Below are 21,838 nucleotides of genomic sequence, written 5' to 3'. Positions count from 1 at the left end.
AGAATCCACATTTCTAGCCACTGAACTATATGGTGACTTCCTTTCTGTCCATTTACTCTGCAGCAGACATCTTTCCAGGCCACCCTATATAGAGCCTCTGCATCCTTTGTAAGAGCTGCATCGTATTCCTATATAGGGACAGAGCATAATTGATTTAACCACTCCCTATTGATAGGCATTCAGCTTATTCTTCATTTTTCACTATTGAAAAGTATAAGAACAGTGTACACTTGAGAGAGTCCCCTGCCTCTCCCAGCTGCTCTGCCCACTCAGTCCAGGCTCATCGTTGCTAACACACTGCAGGCCCAGCCGTTGCCTCTCTCTCTACTGCTCATCTTCAGATCCAAAAAGAAGCATCTGCCCTGATCCAGCTCTTACCCCCCAACACCACCACCCTGCCACAAACTCCCACTTGGAATGAAAAATAACCACTTGTGAGAAAATTTAAATAAAAATTCAAAAGCCTGCATAACCCTATTCTAGAGCAGTGGTTCTTGCCCAGGGGTGTTTTTGCACCCCGCCCTCCCTCACCCCCAGGAGACATTTCTGGTTGTTACAACTGGGTAGATTGGCATCTAGTGGGGAGAGGTCATGGATGCTGCTAAGCATCCTACATCCACAGGACACCACCCCCCTCCCCGCAACAAAGAATTATATGGTCAAAATGTCTTTAGTTCCGAGGCTGAGAAACGGCTCCACGTACAGATTCTGCATATAAACACTGTCCCAGAGGTCTCACCTCAGTAAGGCCTGAAGCTTCAGTGCCAGAAGGGACCGGTCCAGGCCATCGCTCCCTCAGTTTACAGGTGGGAAACTGAGGCCTAGAGGGGCCTATAGTCTTCCATGTACTAAGTCTTTTGCATACTTGAGCTCATCTGGGTACAGATAAGGGTCCCCATTTTCCAGGTGAGAAGACTGAGTCTCCAAGGAAATAATGCAGCCCATGGCTGTCTTCTCAGCTCAGGGCTGGCACCCACTTGAGAGGGCTCCTTTATACAGGTTTCGTGGTCACATGTGCTCAGCCTCCGATATGGAAATACTCTCCTGGCTGGGGGCCGGTGGTCTGATGGGTGTGGCATTTACACACAGTTCCCCCCATCCCCAAAGCGGGAGGGAGGGGACAGACAACCCTTAAGATCTGCAGGGAGAAGGCCCAGTTACTTTCAGTTACAGGGATGGGAAGCGCTTCCTGTCTTCACTTACAAAGAAAAGAACAAAGGTTTTCTAAGCTTTGAATGGGAAGCTGCATGGCTCAGAAGCTCCAACCCACTGGGTACTACACTCCTTCCAGCAAAGTCAGCAGTGGTCACCCCAATTCCCACCTGGCCCTCATCTCTGAGCTCATGACCTCCCTGCCTAAAAACCCTAAGTCCTTCCCATTGCTCTTGGGATAAAGACCAAGAGCCTTGACAGGGTCTGAATCAGGCTCTGCATGGTCTGGCCCCTCTTTAGCTCACCTGGAACCACCTCCCTCTCCATCTGGGCTCCTGATCCCTCCTGCCTCCGGCCGTCACATGCTCTGGTCCTCCTACCCAGCCCTAGATATCTCCAAAGCAACTTCTCAGACTTCAGATCCCAGCTCAAACATCAATTCCTGAGCAGCCGGAAAAGGTCGAGTCCCCCATTTTACTCTCCCACTGCTCTCCCGGCTGTGATTTGATTCATGTCTTTCTCCCCCATGAACCAGTGGGTTCCCCGAATCTGCCTTGTTCACCGCGTACCCCAGCCCTCCCACACAGCTGGCACGCAGGAGGGCCCCCTCACTCTCCTGTGCCCGTGGCAGAGAGGAGGGTGTATGGATGGTGGAGCGTGAAAGGGGCCAAGAGATGTTCAGGCCTCTCTTTCCTTGGGGCCTAGGGCCAGGCTGGAGAAGGAGAGGGACCGGGCCAGAGTGACAGGGGGAAGCCATGGGGAGGTGGCCCAGGACACACAGAGGGAGCGGCGCATCTTCCAGCTGCACATGTGCGAGGTAACGGCTGCTCCAGGGGAGGGAGGGTGGGACGTGTCCTCCCGTCTGCCTCTTCTGCACCTCCCAGGGGCCGGGCACAGGCTCAGCTCAGGCCCTGGTCAGATGGCCCTTGGGATGTCACCAAGCTTCAGTCATGGCCAAGATCAGCCTGGGAGGGGGACTGCAGGCCCTTGTTCCAAGGATTCAGCTTCTGCTCACGTGGCACATCTTGCCCTGCCCTCCCCCCAGTATCTGCTGAAAGCCGGGGAGAGCCAGATGAAGCAAGGCCCTGACTTCCTGCAGAGCCTCATCAAGTTCTTCCATGCCCAGCACAAGTAGGTTTCTCCCCGTGGCCCCAACCCTAGCCCCATGTTCCTCACCCCTTAACCCGTCAGGCAACAGAGAACCAGGCCCAGGCCCAGGGTCTGGCAGACCCCCAAGTACTTGGCTCACTTGATCTCACTCAATCCCCTAACGCCCCTGTGAGCAGGTATTGTTATTATCCCCATTTTACAGATGTAAAAACGGAGTCTCAGATTTGCTAAGCTCACACAGCTGGTAAACTGGGATCCGGACCCAGACAGTCTAACTCCAGAGTGCCTGTTCTTGACCATCAGACGACTAGTATACGCCCGGTGATCCTTGCAGCACCTTCTCCCATACTTCGTGTTTCATCTCTCGTTTTCATTTCTCTCTGGCCCCTTGTTTGGCCTCGCACCTCTTAGCTTTTTCCAAGATGGCTGGAAGGCTGCTCAGAGCCTGTCCCCCTTCATCGAGAAGCTGGCAGCCTCGGTACATGCAGTAAGTCGGGCCTTACCCTTGGGCCTGTGGTCAAGCCCCCTGTCCTTCTGGGAGAACCTGGGTGTGGAAGAGCTACCCCCTGCCCAGAGAGAGAGGCTCCTGCCCTGTGCATTGGTCTGGACTCTGCACCTGGCACATCTGCTGGCTGATGATGGGGTCCTGCCCTCTCCCATAGCTGCGCCAAGCCCAGGAGGAGGAGCTACAGAAGCTGACCCAGCTCCGGGACTCCCTCCGAGGGACGCTGCAGCTTGAGAACAGAGAGGTCAGCCCCTCATTCATCCCAGAAGGCACACCATGTGGGAGGTGGGGGGAGAAGGAAGACTTCTCAGAGTGCCCTGAGTCTCCTTGCAGGAGACCCCTGCAGAATGGGGCTCTTCCCACCCTGAGGTCTCCTTTCATGTCTGGGGAGCAGGACCACATGAGCCGGAAGAACTCAGGAGGTGGCTACAGCATCCACCAGCACCAAGGCAACAAGCAATTTGGGACGGAGAAGGTGGGCTTTCTATACAAGAAGAGTGATGGGTAAGTGACTTGGAGAACTTTAAGTAGCTTGACCAAAGCCACACAGGCAGTAAATGTCAGGGTTGGAGTTACTGACCAAAGGGACCCTTCTTATTATTTGAGGGTTCTTGGACCCTCCACTGTGGCAATGCAGAATCATCAGAGTCCTGGGCACGCAAGCTTCTAAAAGCCACTGGTTGTTGTTAACTTGAAGAAGCATAGCAGCAGCGAACACTGTTTGAGCACTTAGGCCCTAGAGCGTCCCCATGCCCTCACTCCTAACCTCTGCGATAGACGGAATACGCCTGGAAATGGAAGTGTTGCCTGTGCCTTCCTCCCTGGGGTCAAAAATCAGTCTGGGAAATGCAAAGGCCCTTCTGGGAAGTGTTCGTGTTACTACTTTCTTTCTTTTTTTAAAAACATTTAATCACCTTTATTTATTTATTTTTTGTTTGTTTGTTTTTGTTAATCCTCACCTGAGGATATTTTTCCATTGATTTTTAGAGAGAATGGAAGAGAGAGGGAAAGACAGAGAGAAACATCAATGTGAGAGAAACACATTGATTGGTTGCCTCCTGCATGAGCCCTGAACAGGGCCCGGGCTGGGGAGGAGCCTGCAACCAAGGTACATGCCCTTGACTGGAATCGAACCCAGGACCCTTTGGTCCGCAGGCTGATGCTCTATCCACTGAGCCAAACCGGCCAAGGCCGTGTTACTACTTTCGAATCAGTTTTTATCAGAGAAGAATAACTCTGTTAAGCCAGTTAATATTTACAGAAGTGTTAAATAGCTTTGGAGCATGGATTTGCTAATTGTATTTTTAGCATCTCAATAATTATGTTGCTTTGTGTTTAACCATAATTCACCCGTTGCGGTCAAAAGCCTGTCCTCCTCTCAGACAAGGTTGGGAGCTGTGTCTTCTCCATCAGAGTAGCTCTTAGAGAGTCAAGGTCACGTGCCCCCTTTAGAATAAGGATTCCCAGAGTGAGGCTGTTTCCCCCATCAGACCGGGAGCTTCTTGTGGGCAGAACTGTGTCTCCTCCTTCAGGAGACCTGGGCCAGGACTCTGTTTCTCTGCTGCAGGGGACTTAGGTGTAAGCCTTGGGTCACGGTCTCTCTATCCCTCTGGGTCCTAGAATTCGAAGAGTCTGGCAGAAAAGGAAGTGTGGAGTCAAGTATGGCTGCCTGACCATTTCACACAGCATGGTGAGGCCGGGAGGGGTGGGGTCTCAGAACCATGGGTCCTTTCTCCTCTCAGTGTTCTGAGCAGACAAGTGTCAGACCCTCCCCTCTGAGACCTGGACCCAGGTTCCTGGAGATGCCCTGTGTGTGGAGGGAAGGATGGGACCCACAGCTCACTCCCAGCCTGGTGGTGTTGGCCCACACACTCCACAGCCTTGAGATGCTGGGAGAGGGGACACATACACAGGAACAGGATTATGCCCATTTAACAGATTGAGAAACAGGGGCTAAGAGTTTAGGAGACCCAGAGGGTACCATGTGCATCCTCCGTCCCCAACTTCCCACAGATAAACCGGCCCCCAGTGAAGCTGACCCTGCTGACGTGCCAAGTGAGGCCAAACCCCGAGGAGAAAAAGTGCTTTGACCTGGTGACTCGTGAGTAGCCCCATCCCCTTCCCCGCAACTGCCCAAGGCTTCTCTAAGAGACCTGTCAGCCACCAGGAGGCTGAGCCAGGGGCCTGTGTCCGGTTCCACGTGTTTACTAAACAGCCACTACCGCAGGCTGAAGACTCCTTAGGCCCTGGACGCTCTGTAAGGCATATTGGAATGGATTTGGAGGAGTAGGTTTTGGAATTATTATTACTTTGGAGCCTTTGGTGCCAGGCTTTCTCGGGGCAGGCGTAGGCTGAGCAAAGCCGTCTCATCCTTAGGGAGCCCTCTATGGCAGGGGTGTGATTGGGGACCCAGGACTGTAAGAAGCGGGGGAGTGTCCAGGAGAGAGGAGCAGATATAGCACTGTCGAAGGTGAAAGAGAGGAAGGCCTGCCCTGCTCTGGGGAATCAGGAAGGCTGCTTGGAGGAGGCAGCCCTTGACAGTAGCCTTGAAGGACACAGGAGGTAGAGTTTAGGGAGGGCATTTCAGGGGACAGGATTGGCATGAGGGAAAACATAAAAACAGGAGCGTGGGTCTGGCCAGTCTGTGGGGTTTACATAGGAGTCGTAGGAGATGAGGCCTAGGAATGCCTCTTAAAGGTTTGGATCTTATTTCCTGGCAGTAGGGAGCCAAGGGGGGTCTTGGATCAGGGGAGTGGTGTGGTTAGAGCAGAACCTTAGGCAACAACAATCTGGCAGTTGGTACTGGCTGGGGGCGCGTGGAAGAGATGGAGAGCAGGGAGACCAGATAGGGGGCTGTGGGGACAGATGGGGTGGTGGCAGTGGGTTCAGAGGAGACTGCCTCTGAGCTGCGTGCGGTCCTGTGCCCCCTAATACCTCCCATGACCCGGAACCCCAGCTGCACACGGAGAGCCTTGTTGGGATCCTACTTTGTAGGTGACTTCTGAGAAACTGCCCCCTCTGCTGGCCACTGCCATTACCCGCCCACCCCTAGCTTGGCAGGGCCTGGCCGCATAGGGACAACAGCTCTGTCTGGATCCAGTGGTTTGGGTGAAGGCTCCCTGGGCCCAGGGAAGGCCAGACATCTCCTCCTCTCCCAACAGACAACAGGACGTACCACTTCCAGGCGGAGGATGAACATGAGTGTGAGGCGTGAGTGCTTCCCCATGACCTGGGGGTTAGGGGGTGGGGGCAGGACCCCAGGTCAGGGGTGTCATCCCCACGCCCCCCCATGCACTCTCCACAGGTGGGTGTCAGTGCTGCAGAACAGCAAGGACGAAGCTTTGAGCAGTGCCTTCCTCGGGGAGCCCAGTGGCATCCTGGGGCCCTGGGGGGGCGCCGGGCTGGATGGGGAGCTCCAGGACCTCACCAAGCTCCTCATCGCGGAGGTGAAGAGCAGGCCAGGGAACAGCCAGTGCTGTGACTGCGGGGCTGCAGGTCCGGTGGTGGGGCCACCCCCAGGAGGGAGGTGGGAGGGGAGGGGAGGGGCCGCACCTCCAGGAATGAGCTGCTCTCTTTGCAGACCCCACGTGGCTCAGCACCAACCTGGGCGTGCTCACCTGCATCCAGTGTTCGGGCGTCCACCGCGAGCTGGGTGTGCGCTTCTCGCGTATCCAGTCCCTCACCTTGGACCTGCTGTGCCCCTCGGAGTTGTTGGTGAGAGTGGATTCCGGGCGTGGTTTGATCAAGAGGCGGGCTTGGGCACAGTGGCTCAGCCAGAGCTTGGGGGGTGGGTGACTGGGGTGGAGGGTGGCGGGGAGGGGAAGGTGACAGTCAGGGCTGGGCCTCTGAGGGCTCAGTCCTCCAGGGGGCGCCATCCTAACCACCCCGTCTTACTTTGCTGTGACTTCAGCTGGCCTTGAACATCGGAAACACGCGCTTCAATGAAGTCATGGAAGCCCAGCTGCCCTCACATGGTGGCCCTAAACCCTCAGCTGACAGTGACATGTAAGGGGACTCTCAGATGGAGGACGTCCTGGCTGGGGATTCTGCTTCCCCAGCTCCCAAGGCCTCAGAAAGATCTTGGACTGGAAGTCTGGGGAGAGGGGAGCCTCAGATCTGGGAGAGTCCAGGACAGGTTCTCGGAGATCTGTGTCTCCTGTGGGAGGGTTCCAGGGGTCAACAGGGTGGAAAGGGATAACTGAGATCCCGCATGTGGTTGTCTTTGGCAGGAGTGCCCGCAGGGACTATATCGTGGCCAAGTATGTGGAACACAGGTTTGCCCGGCGGTCCACACCCGAGCCTCAGAGGCTCTGGATGGCCATTTGCAACCAGGACCTCCTGTCTGTGCTGGAGGCCTTCGCTAATGGGCAGGACTTCGGGCAGCTGCTGCCAGGGCCTGAGGGGCAGGTAAGAACCCCCTCCAAGGACCACTTATAACCCCCCGCACTTACACATGGCCCAGGCCTCCAGGACCAGCTATCACGCCCCTCTGCCCACCTCTGACATCAGCTCAAACCTCACCCATCAGAGGGGTAAAAGGGAAAGAGCACACATTCAGTCAAGCAGACCCGAGCCAGAATCCTGGCTCTGTCGTTCCCCAGCGGTGCGGTCCAGAGGGGTTGCTTAACTTCTCTGAGCCAAAGATGAGAAAATGATAGCGCCCACGTTGAAATGAGAATTGTCGTGTGAGTAAAGGGCCTACTGCATAATGTGTGTGCAATAAATTGTTAGTATCTTTATTTTTCTTGAAAACCTTTAGAAATGGATAAAGGTGGGTCATATTAGAGCAGGGAAGGCCGCTGTATGGCATTTCCAATAGCAAAGATCATATGAACTGGGGAGTCGGGGGAGAATATCAGAGACAGTGGAAAGATTAAATCAACAGGAGTTGCTGAACATCAAAATTGGGTGGCATATCTTTGAGCGGTCTGATACCTCTGTAGGCTGTCCAGCGGGCGGGAAAGTGCCATATTCGGGGAGGTAAGCCTGGAACAGCCTCCCTGAGTGACAGCTGGCAACACGAGGTTCGCTGAGGTCCTGGTGGCAGTGAGAGGAGCAAAGAGAGGAGCCCAGGGCCAAGAACCAAGTTAGGGAAACATCTTCTATTGGTGGCGAGAGGAGCCAGAGCCACTGAAGGAAGAGATGTCGCCCTCCTCTCAAACATGTTGTCCATTCAGTCTCATCGCTCAGGGGTCCGGCAGCCTCATATCTGGAGGTGTCGGGGGACAGCAGGATTCAAGAGGGTAATATTGGGGTGGGGGCAGGTGAACGAGGGAAACTCAGAGGGGTGGATGTGTACTCAGGCACCTGGAGAGCTCGCCCTGCATTTGGCTATCAGAGTCGCCAACCAGGCCTCCCTGCCCATGGTGGATTTCATCATTCAAAATGGGTGAGAACCTCCCTGCCTGTCTGTCCATGTCCTCACACTGCCCCCTGGCCTTGTTCTCCTCCCTCTGCTCCCTCCTCTCCTCTCCCTCTTTCTCCCCCTGACATTGACCCCTCACCTACCTATTCCCGACCCCTCACCTGTCTATTCCCCTTCCTTCCTCCCTGACCATACCCCTCCCCAGCGGTCACCTGGATGCCAAGGCTGCTAATGGGAACAGTGCCCTGCACTACGCTGCTCTCTACAACCAACCTGACTGCCTCAAGCTGCTGCTGAAAGGGAGAGCTTCAGTTGGCCCAGGTGGGGCTCAAACACCTCCTCCATCAGACTCCCGCCCCTGACTCCCCTCGTGTGGGACCCCCTGCCTTTTTCCCAGACAGAGAGCACTTGCTATGGGCATGGACTTCACAGTCCGACTTGGGTCCTAATCCTGGCTTGCCTCTGACCATCTGTGTGACTGTGGGGTTTGTCCATCCAGTTCTTGAGCCTCAGTTTCCTCATCTGTAAAATGGGAATAATACCACTAACCTAGTAGGCCTGCTAAGAAAGTAAAATAAAATATTGTTTCTGAAAGTACCTAACCAAACAAATATGAGCTGCACCTGAATTATAGTGATTATAATGGCCACCATTTACTGCTTAACATGTGCCTGACAATGTGCCAAATACTCTACACATATTAACTCATCTAATTTTCACAACACCTGGTCAGGTAGTTGTTGCAAGTGTCACACTCATTTATAGATGAGAAAATTAAGGCCCAAGGTCACTCAGCCAGGAGGCAGCAGAGCTGGGATTCAAACCCAGACCATTTGATTCCAGTGGCCCATCTTAACCTCTAAGCTATCAGGCGACTTTGACCCTAACTAAGACTCCTGACTTGACCCCTCACAGTGAATGAGGAAGGAGAAACAGCTCTGGACATAGCCAGGAAGAAGCAACACAAGGAGTGTGAGGAGCTGGTAAGGTCCAGGGAAGGAAGGGTACCCTGACCCTTTCTCTCTTCTGAGCCCGGACCCTCTGAACGGCCAAGGCTTTGTTTTGGCAGCTGGAACAGGCCAAGGCTGGGACCCTGGCCTTCCCCCTACACGTGCACTACTCCTGGGGGATCTCCACAGAGCCCGGCTCTGACAGCGAGGAGGATGAGGAAGAGAAGGTGGGTCCCAGCCCCTGCCTCTCAGACCTTTAGAACCAGATTGGACCTCGTGTGGGGAGGCGCAGGGTGAACTGGAGAAACCAGGCTGTCCTCCCTCCCAACACTTCTGTCCCAGCAGCACTGTCCTCTGAAGCCCCCGGCCCAGGTCCATTGGGCCAGTGGGAGGATGGACATCAGCAACAAGACCTATGAGACCATCACCAACCTGGGATCAGCTGCCCCTCAGAGCCAGAGTGAGGATTGCCCCCCACCCTTACCGGTCAAAAACCCTTCTCGGACCATGGTCCAAGGCCGTGCAGGACATACCAGTGGAGGTATGGTTGGCTGCCCAGAAAAATGCTCATTGTGCCATTCATTGAGGGCCTACTGTGTGCATATGTTAGTTCATATCATTCTCACTATCATCTGATAGTTCGGGGTTATCATCTCCCCCTTATAAGTACAGGAACAGAGATGTTCAGTAACCTACCCAAGATCCCACAGCTAAGTCCCTTAAGTGGTATTCAAACCCAGGTCTGTTTTATTCCAAATCTGACAATGTTTCACTTAAATAAAAACAGAGAGAAGCATTTATTGAGCATCCACTATGTCTTGAGGCCTTTGGGGGCTACTGAGACACAGTCCAGTGGGGGAGAGAAAAACGAATGCAGTCCCTTATAATATAAGGCACAATGTGATATGGAGTGTAAATCCCGAGAGGACGGGGACTTTGAGTATTTTGCTGACTACTATTTCTCCAGCACCTGGCACGGTGCCTGGCTGTTCTCAAGAGCTATTTGTTGAATGAATGGACAGGCTTGTTCTGGGAGTTCAGGAAGGGAGAGAGCATGTCCTATTGGGACTGGAGGGTGGCTTAGGAAGGCTTCCTGGTGGGGATGGCCTCTGAGCTGAGCCTGAGGGATGAGCAGGAGAGCCCAGACCAAGGAGAAGGTGTAAGCAGAAGCAAAACCGTGTATCATTGTGGCCCTGGCTGTTGTGAATGAATGTTGTGGATGAAGAAGACTGCAGCATGATGGGGAAGAGTTGAAGGACAGTGCTAGAGAGATAGATGGGGAGTGGGAAATGAGGAGATCCTAGAGGCCAAAGACTACTTTGAAATTGAGCAGAATAAGAGATAAATACAGGCTTTATCACTTCTGATTCCAGATCATTCCGAAGTCCCCAGCCTTAGCTCAGAGGCTCCTGGGGCCCCCGAGAGCCAGAACAGTCCAACATCCTCCTCCTCTAGCCTTACAAGTCCTGTGGAACTTGGGGGTACTAACCAAACCCCACCCAGCTCTGAAGAGGGTCTCTGGGAGTCCCCAGGCACCTCCCGACCCAGCCTGACATCTGGAACCACACCCCCCGTCAGATTCAGGTTGGTGAGAGCCCAGCTGTGCAACCCAGGCAAGTGTCCTGACCTCTCTGAGCATCCATTTATTTCCCCACCTCTAAACTGTGTCTGCCTGAAGACTGGGATGCCTTCCAGCTCTGAGGCCCAGGGCTAACACAGAAAGGCTAGGCAGGGGTCCTCAAACCACGGCCCGTGGGCCACATGCGGCCCGCCAAGGACATTTATCCAGCCCGCCGGGTGCCGCTGCCTGTCCTGCTTAGCAGCCGACTCGTCCCGGGCCCGCAGTGCGCATAGGAATTTGTTCATAGTTTTTAAAACTATAGTCCGGCCCTCTAACTGTCTGAGGGACAGTGAAGTGGCCCCCTGTTTAAAAAGTTTGAGGACCCCTGGGCTAGAGCTTAAATGGAGGGTGATTAGACCGCTTTCCCCTTTACACACCTGCTCCTGGGATGTTAAGAATCTGGGATGTAGACTGCTGAAGCTGGAGTGGAGAAGGGGGGAATCTGTGTGGCTTGTTCTAGAGGCTGTCATTGGGGCATTCGCTCTGTCCCTACCTTCAATCCAGGATCCAGTCCTCTCTTCCTTACAAACTCTTCCAGTTTGGAGTTTGGGGAGTAGACAGGGAAATCGCCAGAGTTCTCTAGAGGCCAGGGGCCTCGTGGACTCTAAGCCCCAGCCTTGCTCTATACCTGAGCCCTTTCTCTCTACTCTGGGGGGCTCTCTGGGCATGGGGGTCACATTGGCCTCTCCCTGCTTTCCAGCTCCGAGAGCACTCGTTCCTATCGGCGGGGGGCACCAGAATCTGGAAGACTGTCCCTCAGCCAGGCAGCCTCCACCCAGAAGGAACATGCTGGTAGGTAGGAGCTCAGGACTGTGGTTTGAGGGGAGATGGCAGAGTACCGAGGAGGCAGAATTGGTCAAGAATAGGTGTATTGGGGTGGGACACCTCTCCCCAGGATCGGGGTACACAGTTTGGCCATTCCCTGTCCTGGTGCTCCGCCTTCCCCACTCCAGCCCAGGATGGGTGAAGCTGGGGAGCACCCAGGCCTTAAGGGATGGCGGAGGTGATGAGGCCCAAGCTCCAGCTGCTCCCAGGAGAGGAAGAGCTAAGCTGTGTCAGCCAGGCTGGTTGCTTCCCTGCAGTTGCCAGATTAGGGTATCTGTGCACCAGGCCTCGGTTTGCCTGACTCTCCCCTTGTACAGGAGTCTCCTGGAATCTCCCGAGACTGGTGGCTCCCTGGCATAGGGGATGTGCATATATTTAGTTGCGGAATCTAGGAGTGGCATAGGATGGAGCCAGTAGTTTGGGAAGGAAGCCTCCTCTCTTCTGTTCCCCTGGGAAGTCCTCAGGGATGGTGTTGGTTTCTGTGTTGGGAGTGGAGGAAGGCAGGGGCAGGGGCAGGAGCTGGGTGTCTCTGGGGAATTGTCATCCTCAGTCCATCAAAGTCAGGCACCAGATACCGATCTGTGTCCACAGCCAGGTACCCATCACTCAGCCTGGTGCTGATGCCTGTTGTTGAAGCATGTATGATCATAAGAGCCTCAGCTTTAGAGTGAGGAGACTTGGGCAAGTGTCTTCACTTATTCAAGCCTCAGTTTCATCATCTGTAAAATGGGGATACTTTCATCTACCCCCATATTATGATATAATTTCATCACCATAAGACATTTGTGAAACTGAGTGAGATAAACAGCTGGCATATAATAAGTGCTTAAAAAATGTCAATTTTCATCCTTCTCTCCCCAGGTTGGCTTCACTGAAGGAGAAGGCTCAAGAACTGGGGTTCTCCCAGCAAGTTCTGTGCTGCTTTTGCGAGACTAGCTCCTTGCTGGTCCTTGCATGCCTGAACCACCCTCATGCTGGACCCCAATGTTCAGAGCTAGGACTTGAGGGCACAAGACTAAGGAGCTGAGGTGTTCACTTCCTTGGGTCATGCTGTCTCTGTCCCTGTGGCCCTGTGGCTGGCCCTCATCCCTGCCATGGGCCCATGCCCCTGCCAAGGATGCTGGGCCCTTCCATGTTAGGGCTTGGTGGTGGTTCTTTCCCCTCTATCTCATTGCTCCCCAGGTTGAGGGAGCCCTTTGGCTGGATCTGAGTGCTCCCAGCTACTTCAGCTGCAGAACCCTCAGTCCCTCATCAGACCAGGACTGTTTCTTCCATCAGTCTGAGGCTCCACAAGAGTAGGACCAGGCTGCCTTCATCATTCTCCAGACCAGGGATTCTGCCAGACTAGGGACCATCTCCTCATCCATTCATTAGTATTTCTTCACTGAGTTCTGGCTCTTGTCTAGACCTGCACTAGGTACTACAGATGCCACGTGACTAAGACAAGGGTCCTGCAAATGTGTTCCCTTGCTGGGAAGCTGGTCCCAAGGGTTGAGCTTGGGAATGGGCCAGGGCAGATGGTTCTGGCATGAGGGGCAGACTGACAATCAGCTGTATGCCTTTGCAGTTGCCTACAGCCCATCCATTCTGGTTGGTCAATGTTCATGCCGTACTTTCAATTACGTAGCCTGATTATCACTCCTTTCGAGGGATAGCACAGCCTTCTGGGGGACCTCTACTACATCCCCAGTCAAGAAGCAGACTGCCCACTCTCCTTGACTTAGCAGGAAAGAAAGGGCTGGTCCCAGATGATGGGTCCTAACTTCTCTCCTCTTTCTCTTGGTGAACTCAGGAGCCTTCCCATCTCAGGGAAGGAAAGGGTCACAAAAGGAGAAAGATAGAAATGGGAGGGCAGAGACTTGACGGTTCTGCTTCCCAGTGCCAGAAATTCCACCCTGACTTTCAGCCCCATATTAGCAAACACCTAAGCCATCACCAGTCTCTAACACCTCAGCTTTACAGTTGCTGATGAGCCAGGCCAAACAGGGGAGGCCAGAGGGTGCTAGTGGCCAACACAGCAGCCTGGCCTGGGAGCTGGGCTGTGTACCCTGGAGTCCTGGCTGCTCTGTGACCCACAGGAACAAAGTCATCTGCTTAGCCCCCAGTGTCTGGTTTTGTTCATCTCTGAATTGTTCTTTCACTTATCTGTAATAAAAGATTTTTTTTTTTTTTAGTAAACCCCTGGTGGTTTTATTTATGTGATCTAAAGATCAATAGGGAAGAAGAGGGAATCTTAGGACTTAATTCTTTCTCTGGGCCCCGTAAGGGAGACAGCCTGGCGTAGAGCAGTGGTTTGCAACCAGGGGCAATTTTGCCCCAAAAGACATTTGGGGATGCAGAGATTTTTGTATTGCTCCCAGTGGGATGGTGCTATTGGCATCTGGTGACTAGGGGTCAGGGATGCTGCTAAACATGCTACAATACACAGGCCATCCCCTCACAGCAATGACTTATCCAGTCCAAAGTGTTAACAGTGCCATGGTTGAGAAATCCTGGTGTGGAGGAAAGAGCACTGGACTAGGAGTGAGGAGACCTGCAGTTTAGCTCTGCCCAGTTCCTGTCTCAATTTGATTTCCCCTGAGACAGGTATTTGGGGGCAAGTAGTTTACTTGTGCGGTGATCCCAGGAAGCATAACGAGGGAGTAGGGAAATGAAACAGAAAGAAGGTCAAGAAGCAAAAGGGTGTGTCAATGAAGGGCTATCACTGTATCTAGGCTTACCTTATTGGGGAACCTTTGAGAGACCATATAGATTAGAACATGCCTTCAAACTCTGGTCTCTTATTGGTTGGGCAGGTCCTTACTGGAGGTGTTCATTCCCAAGCTCTTCCAGTCTGCCCCAAGCCCTCAGTCAGAGAGAAGTGGGAAGATGTCAGATTTTGTCCAGGAATTGCCTGCAGGCAACCTCTGGGGAGGACAGGTAGGCAGAGGGAATATGATGGGTACCAACAGTGTCTGAAACAGTTGAACAATGCAAGCCTGGGCCTCAGTCTTCCCATCAGTACAATGAAGGAGTTGGACTCTTTTTCTAAGGGTCTTCGGAGCCCTGATGATGTAAGAGTCTTGACTTTTTTTGTTGTCATACAACTCAGAAATGGTGGAAATTTGAGGAAAATGAAACTTGATTGTTTTTGTTATCAAATGATCTTTAATTAAAATATTTCCTTTGTAGTTCTTAACTAGCTGGACATTGTACTGCACTACTGTTGATGTCATCTATGATGTCATGAGGGTGGCAGCATTGTAGCCCACAGACAAGGCAGGCCCCAGGCTCTCTTAATGGTTCCAGAGTTCTCTGGCTAAAGATTGGTGACACATATGTTGGGCAGTGTTGATGATCTCATCAAAAGTGATATTCCCACAATGCTTAATGTTTCTTTAGCTTCTTTCTGTCTCTTGGAGATTCTCTGAGGGCTTCGATGATCAGGGCAGAGGCAGAAGGTGCTACCTCAATATGGGCTTCTCTGTTCTGAATGGTCCGTTTCACTATAACCCTAAGACCTTTCCAAACACCAGTTGCTTTGGCCAGGTCATCACTGACCTTTTTTGGAGACAGACCCCAGAGGCCAATCTTGGGGGCCAGGGAAGATGTGGCATCACTTCCCCACCTGTGTGTGGTGGAGGCAACTGGTGTCAGATGAACTCTGATTAGGGAAAGTTTCACCTAAGTCTTCTCCAAGCTGAGGCCCGAAAACAAATTTGTTTTTTCAGGCAATCCTAAGTAACTGCAGACAGCTGTCCCTTCGATCTAGAGGGGCTTGCTTGGGGGTTGGCCAAGAGACCTCCCCAAATCCCAAACCATTAGTCTAACCTTCTAGAAGTAGCCTACAATGCTTTGCATGGTCAGGCCCCAACCATCTCTGATTTTCTGTCTCATTTCTCGCTACACTCCTCTCACCTCCGTGTTGTAGCCAATTTTTCAGTTCCTACAACCCTGCCACGCCAAGGACCCGCCCATCCCTAAGCTTTGCACATTTGAAACTCCAGGAGGACTGCTTTGTTCCTCTGAATGCCCAGGGCTAGAATTGCCTGGCACATAGTAGGTGCCTGATGAATGAATGAATGTTTCTTCTCTTATGTGAACACTCTTCCTCCTGCCTCCAACTCCCACTCTGCACTTCGGCCCAAAATTTAAATTTTGTTTCTTCAGAGGAGATGACACCCCCCACCCCTCTCCAATGTGTCTTTAAGGTATCCTCCCCTTCTTGCTGCCCCTCACCCCAGTTGTGGTAATACAGAATTGGCTCTGTCCTTGTTTTTTGAGGGTGTCTCTTACCCACAGACCCAATCTCAAGCCTGCTGGGACTGGGTCTGTCTTGGTCATTGCTTGAATGCTCAATACATTTGTTGGGTGAATGAAAAACCTCACCCCTTCCTACCTCTATCCCAGGACACACAGCAGCAGTTAGAAGTCATAGGAGTCCACACCACACTGTCTCTGTGCTGGGGCTGGGGTGGGGTTTTCTAAGGTTCTATCAGGAGAGTCTGGAGATTTCACTGAACATCCCAAACCACAGCTCCCCACCCTGTACACACTGTGGACCACTTTTCATGCCTCCCCTCCAGGTCCCTAAGCACTGCCCGCTCCCCCTAAGATAATTTTCTGTCAATTAAACTCACTTGTTTAGGAAGAGACATGGGTCTGCCAGGGACCCTTGGAAGGCCCTTCCTCAGAAACACAGGTGTGTGCACACTGTGGCGGCACAATTCTGTTTGTTTCCTTCTCTGCACCAAGATGACCCTTCCAGACTCCATCCCTTTGGGGAGGCAGTGCCCTGACCCTGAATCGAGGGCGCCCATGCACCCGGATCAGTATTTCTCAGTTTTGTGCACTTAAGAATCTCCCAGGTCCTCCCTCCTCCACGCAGTCCTGGGACTGGCAGCACCGGACACAGTTCTCCAGGACCTTGTTAGAAATGCAAACTCTCACCCTTAAAAATAGTTGGGAACAGGGGCCTGGATTCGCGTGCGCTCAGGATGTGAGCGAGCACAGCAGGGTCGGCAGAGCTGGCTTCAACGGTCCTGCCCTAAAATGTGATCTGAGCGCACCAAGTCGCCTCCACTTGGGCACAGGCACGGAGCTGGGTTCGCGCCCTGAACAGTAACGGTGCAGCTACGCGGGGGCCCTGAACTCCCGGCCGGAGCTCCCGGGCACACTGGCGCCCTTCTCCCCGCGACAGCCCTTTGCGTCCCTGGACGACAGCCTCCTCCCCAAACCTCCTTTCAGCACCCCCACCCCAGGGCGGGAAGGGCCGGAGGGAGAGCCCTCTCTCGCAGCCTCGTCCCGCTCGGGAAGCCCGACTGGCCGTGCGGGCAATCTTTGCCCTGACAAGTCCTTGAAATCTATATTTAGTGCACGCCACCCCTCCCCCGCCTCGGAGGCCGGAGGGCGGGCGGGGAGGGGGGACCCCGCCCCCGCCAGACGTGTGTGCCGCGTGTGTTTGCGTCCCGCGCGGGCTGCACGCCCTCCTCCCGCCCCCGAAGCCCGGCTGCTGCCCCTGCGCCCCTAGCCCGCCAGGCGTCGTGGGCCAACATGGGCCGGGAAGAGGAGCTGCTGAGAATCGCCAGAAAGTTGGAGAAGATGGTAGCCAGGAAGCACACGGTGAGGCTGCAGAGTTTGGGCCACGGCGTCCCACCCCGGGAGGCGCGGCCCCGGAGAGCCCGGGGGACGCGAGCTGGCGGGGCGCCGGGAGGCGCGCGCGGGACTCGGCCCGAGGGAGGCGCAGCGGGGCAGGGCTCAGCGCCCCTTGGGGACCGCTGGGCACCTCAGAGTGGGCGTGTGCATGGCTCGGGATGCCCGGGGTGGGCATAGTTCGGCCCCGAAGACCAGGCTTGTGCATGTACCTCTGGACGCGTAGGGTCCAAGGGCCCCGGGGTCGCTTGGGCAGGTCCGGGAAAGCGAGGGAAGAGATGGGGACGTGGTACAGGACCTTCCGAGGCCCGGGACGGGCAACTGTGCGAGGCCAGGGCAGTGGAGGCGACGGCGGGGCGGGTGGAACACAACCCTGGTGGCCCCCAGAAGTGTCAAGGAAACTTGAGCTTGTGAGGGTGCTGAGCGGCGTCTGCCCCGCACCCGGAGTGGTTCTGCGGGGGGAGGAGTGAAGGGCCACGGGTCCCGCGACCTCACAGTTTTGGGCGCCAGGAGCGGTTCTGTTTGCAATTTTCCCTTCCCTTGGCCGCGGGATGGAGCCTGCGCCGGAGGGGGCCGAACAGGTGCGGGGCAGCCGCAGCCCTCGGGCCCGCGGGTGGGGGAAGGGGGCCGGGCTGGAGGCCTGGGCTTTGCGCGCACGCCCGGAGGTTGAGGGGAGTCAGGCAGGGCTGGCGGTCCTGCCAGCGGATCCGGGGCGCACGGAGCGCTAGCCCGCCGACGTGAAGTTAATGTTTGATCCTTCCCGTGATCTTTGCCTCAGGCTGGCGCCGCGGGATTGTCCGGCCAGAGCAAACTTGGCCTTCGTTCAGGGAGGATCTGGGCACACCCAGGAAGGAAAAGAGGGGAGGGTGGCCTGCGGGCACGCTCCCCGCCCCTCGCCCCCCATCTCGCCCTGTCCCAGGGCCTTCCTCTTCCCCCACCATCCGTAGCCTTGTGCTGGAGCAGGACTTGCGTTTCCAAGGCCTCTGTGACCCTAGGACAGGGGTGGGCAAACTTTTTGACTCGAGGGCCACAATGGGTTCTTAAACTGGACCGGAGGGCCCGAACAAAAGCATGGATGGAGTGTTTGTGTGAACTAATATAAATTCAAAGTAAACATCATTACATAAAAGGGTACGGTCTTTTTATTATTATTATTTCAATAGTTTTATTCATTTCAAACATTTTAACAAGAAGAATGTAAACACTAATTATTATAATTTGAAACTTCAAAAAATGGAGGAACCATAGCACAATAACATACCTTTTATTGAAGATGGCAAAGGCAAAATAAAATTGCCTAACAAAGGAAAGGTACAAAAGCCTTTCAAATTAAACTTAAATATAATAAAATAATTTAAAACTAAAACAAATAGAAAAGAACAAAATGTGTAAACAGTTAATTAAACATTTTCTTTAGTGCAACTTCCAAATTATGCCCGGGACGTAGATGTAGATGGCAATGTAGACTGGGTTGAAAGGTTTTTGGTCTTTAAAACATCAACTTCAGTGGGAACAGTGTTGTTGGTCTCCTTTTTAGCTAATGCTCTGATACTGTGCTCCCCAGGGGCGTGTCTCCCTACATCACCACGATAACGTGTCTAGGCATTCCCAGGGTGATGTCGGGGGACGTGTCCGTGGGCATTACAAGGAGACTCTGGAAGATTGAGAGGTTGTTCCTTCTACTGAATGGGCGGATATAAATCCGCCCACTCAGAAGAAGGAGCTGCGGTCGTGTTTCCCGATGTTGCCATGTTAACACTGCTGCTGGTGAAGGAGCGGAGGGGAGAGCAAGAGAACCCTCCGCTCTTTCGGCTCCGTGGGCCGGATAGAACAGCCGAATGGTCCGGATCCGGCCCACGGGCCATAGTTTGCCCACGGCTGCCCTAGGAACTTGGGGAAAGGGGTGGACCGTCAACGAGGGTTTAAAGCAGAGCAAAGAGAGGCGTCCCTGGAACGTGGAGTGTCAGGAAGCCCTAGAGTAGACATGCGTGGTAATGAGTTGATGTTAATATAAAGGCCAAAGCCCCGTGTCTTCCTCTGTGAGAGGAGCTGAGTTTACCTCCCTCCTGAGAAGGAGGTCACCAGATTTTGTCTCTGCTGGCTGTGGCGAGGGGGAAGAGGTCTGAAACCCTGACTAGGACTTGGGACGGTGCCAGCTATGAGTTAGAAAATGAGACCAGCGTCTGCACAGCCCCATGAAATAGAAACCTGCGGAGTGCGGGCAGTTCTCACCCTTACATCTCAGCCTCCACCCACCCCCATTCCAGATCTTCCAAAGGCAGAGAAACAAATTGAGCCACAAGTCGGGGGGGGGGGGGCACTTTTCCAACTGGGGCAGCAGAGTCCAAACCCCATCTTCTGAGCTAAACTCCACAGGAAGTAGACAGGTTACCCCAGCCCCGTTCCTTGTTGACCCTGGCTTGGGCCAGGAGACTCTGGGCCTCTGCAGGAGAGGGGTGGAGGGTGGTGGATGGGGTGGGGAAGTGTAGGAGACCTGAGAAAAGCAGTTTGGTTGTGGGTAGACCTCTGGCTGAGAAGAAAGGGACTGGCCCTGGCTTCCCCTTGCTCTTCTATGGCCATAGGCCCACCACTTCCCCTCTCGGGGCCTGGCTTTCCTCTTCTCTGCAGTGGGAAGAGAAATGGTGTTCCTTGGAATGTGTTCCTGTGGAAGTATTCAGAGCTCTGCCCAGGAAAGATGCAAGCCTGGCCACAGGTTCCCCGTAGCTCGGAGCCAGTCTGCAGCCACGTCTGTGCCTGGGCTTCTCCCAGCGTCTGAGTGGGCACAGAGCTCTGGGCATGTGATCAAGAAAGGTGGGGCTGCTCTAGGAGTGAAAATGGGCCACCAGGAGTGGTTAGGGAGAGGAGGACACACTTCCTGAAATAAGACGGATCCTCCAAGTTGCAACTCAGGCCCAGGGTGCACTGCTAATTACCGAAGTCCCAGCAATTTAGGGCTTTTGTCAGGCGCTATCAGCGTGCACCCATTAAAACAGCTTCAACATACAAGCACCAAGTCACAGCTACACAACTACACACAACAATATAGCTACAACCACACAGCAATAACTAAACAAGCAACTATGAACATAATTGCATATGAGACATAGTTACTGACCCTGACGTGATAGATACACTGACCGTTATATTTACAGAAAGATGCACAAAGACAGTTACACGGGCACACGTGTGCATGAAGACAAGAAGCAATACTCAGACATGCAAAACTACAAACTTAACAGCTACGCTTATACATTCAAACGTTACAACCCAGGCATCATTTCACAAATACAAACAAACACGTGGCACTTCAAGCTGCATACCCACAGCTCCACACCTGGACCAGAGATATTACATGCCCCCGTGCATGGGTGCAGAGACACACACCTGGCAATGCAATGTGACATACAGAGACAAATGTCCAGTGGTAAGATGGAACCGGCTTAACATTGGTGGTTGAGGTTTCAGGAATTTTGCAGGCCTATTGTTAAATAGAGCCATCATTTTAAAAACTAAATTGTAAGCTTACAAATAAATAAATAATTTTTTAATAAATTATATTTAAAACAAAGGTAATAAATACTCCAAAATCATCATTTCCTAATTATTTTACTATATTTTACCATCATCTATGGTCTAGAGGTTATTAACTTCTATTACGTCACTATGGTGGAAGTACTGTGTAATGGTGTTACTCACCAATAGCTCCTTCAGTTCAGTGACAGCGTGTTGGTAACTTGAGATTGGCCATGGGAGGAGTGTTTACACAGAAATAGGCAAACAATACAAATCAGGTTTTTTCCCCCCCCCCTTAAGACCTGGTTGTTAAATATTGACCAGCATACCACTGCACTTACCCATGTTGATATTCGATGATTGTACAAGTCTGGACAGATCTATGTCCATACCTACACTGATGTATAGTGGTTCGAGCCTCAAATGCCTGAGTTTGAATCCCAGCTCTGTTCCTTGTAACTTTGGGCAAATTATTTAATCTCTCTGTTTCTTAGATTCCTCTTCTATGAAAGTGGGATCATCTATAAAAATGAAGATAGTACCTACCTCGTAGGGTCATTGTAAGAGTTAAACGAGATAATTCATGTAAAACACATAGAACAGTGTCCACACATTGTAAGCCTTGAATTAATGTTACACACAGAGTTATATGCCCACAAGTTTAGATGCACATACAAACCCACAGGCCACACCTCTGAATACATACTGTGAACCCAAGCTCTAAGGGAGGCTGAGGACTGGCCACCCTTGGGACTTGGTCCAGGAAGCCTGGCAGGGGCATACAGGACCCAGTCAGCTGGTGCTCCTCAGGGAACCAAACTCAGGACAGGAGGCCGGGGCTGGCTTCTAGGAAGTGGCTGGGAGGAAGGAGAAAGCTGAAGTGGGTCAGGGGTGGTTCAGGGCCTGGCAGCCAGCAGATTTTCAAATCTGAGTCTCCTTTCTTCCCCTCCCAGTCTCCCCTCCCACCTTCTGCTTTCTGCTTGATTCATTCACGCAGGGAGTCCTGGCAGTGTGCTGAACCCTGAGGTCTAAAACGTCCTCTTTACCCAAGAGGAATGAAAGTGCAATGTCCATACAAAGACTTGTACATGGATGTTCCTAGCAGACTTGTTTGTGGTAGGCCCAAACTGGACACTACCAAAAGTCATCAACAGGTGAATGCACAA

At 53.1% G+C, this 21,838-nt stretch overlaps 2 protein-coding genes across 3 annotated transcripts in view; both read left to right on the top strand.

Moving 5' to 3' along the window:
- ASAP3 (ArfGAP with SH3 domain, ankyrin repeat and PH domain 3) overlaps positions 1 to 13,697 on the top strand; it is a 48,724-nt gene extending 35,027 nt beyond the window's left edge. The window contains 21 exon segments of the mRNA XM_080655053.1: positions 1,858 to 1,969; positions 2,198 to 2,283; positions 2,674 to 2,749; positions 2,925 to 3,011; positions 3,162 to 3,271; positions 4,388 to 4,457; positions 4,781 to 4,868; positions 5,929 to 5,977; positions 6,072 to 6,262; positions 6,348 to 6,481; positions 6,678 to 6,772; positions 6,997 to 7,174; positions 8,071 to 8,156; positions 8,338 to 8,453; positions 9,048 to 9,115; positions 9,202 to 9,309; positions 9,428 to 9,623; positions 10,456 to 10,666; positions 11,404 to 11,437; positions 11,439 to 11,495; positions 12,390 to 13,697. Of these exon segments, the coding sequence (XP_080511179.1) occupies positions 1,858 to 1,969; positions 2,198 to 2,283; positions 2,674 to 2,749; positions 2,925 to 3,011; positions 3,162 to 3,271; positions 4,388 to 4,457; positions 4,781 to 4,868; positions 5,929 to 5,977; positions 6,072 to 6,262; positions 6,348 to 6,481; positions 6,678 to 6,772; positions 6,997 to 7,174; positions 8,071 to 8,156; positions 8,338 to 8,453; positions 9,048 to 9,115; positions 9,202 to 9,309; positions 9,428 to 9,623; positions 10,456 to 10,666; positions 11,404 to 11,437; positions 11,439 to 11,495; positions 12,390 to 12,464 (2,227 nt within the window). The 3' untranslated portion in view covers positions 12,465 to 13,697.
- Positions 13,698 to 16,944: 3,247 nt separating this feature from the next.
- TCEA3 (transcription elongation factor A3) overlaps positions 16,945 to 21,838 on the top strand; it is a 38,376-nt gene continuing 33,482 nt past the window's right edge. Inside the window, exon 1 of one of the 2 annotated variants that reach the window (XM_080655946.1) lies at positions 16,945 to 17,129. In XM_080655946.1, coding sequence (XP_080512072.1) covers positions 17,061 to 17,129 — 69 coding nt within the window. In that variant the 5' untranslated portion in view covers positions 16,945 to 17,060. The remainder of the gene's footprint in view (positions 17,130 to 21,838) is intronic. The other variant, XM_080655947.1, reaches the window with a different exon arrangement.

Source organism: Plecotus auritus (genome assembly GCF_963455305.1).
Source record: "Plecotus auritus genome assembly, chromosome: 2".
Lineage (NCBI taxonomy): Eukaryota > Metazoa > Chordata > Mammalia > Chiroptera > Vespertilionidae > Plecotus > Plecotus auritus.
Note: the sequence above shows the minus strand (reverse complement) of the source record. Positions and strands in the feature narration are given on the sequence as shown.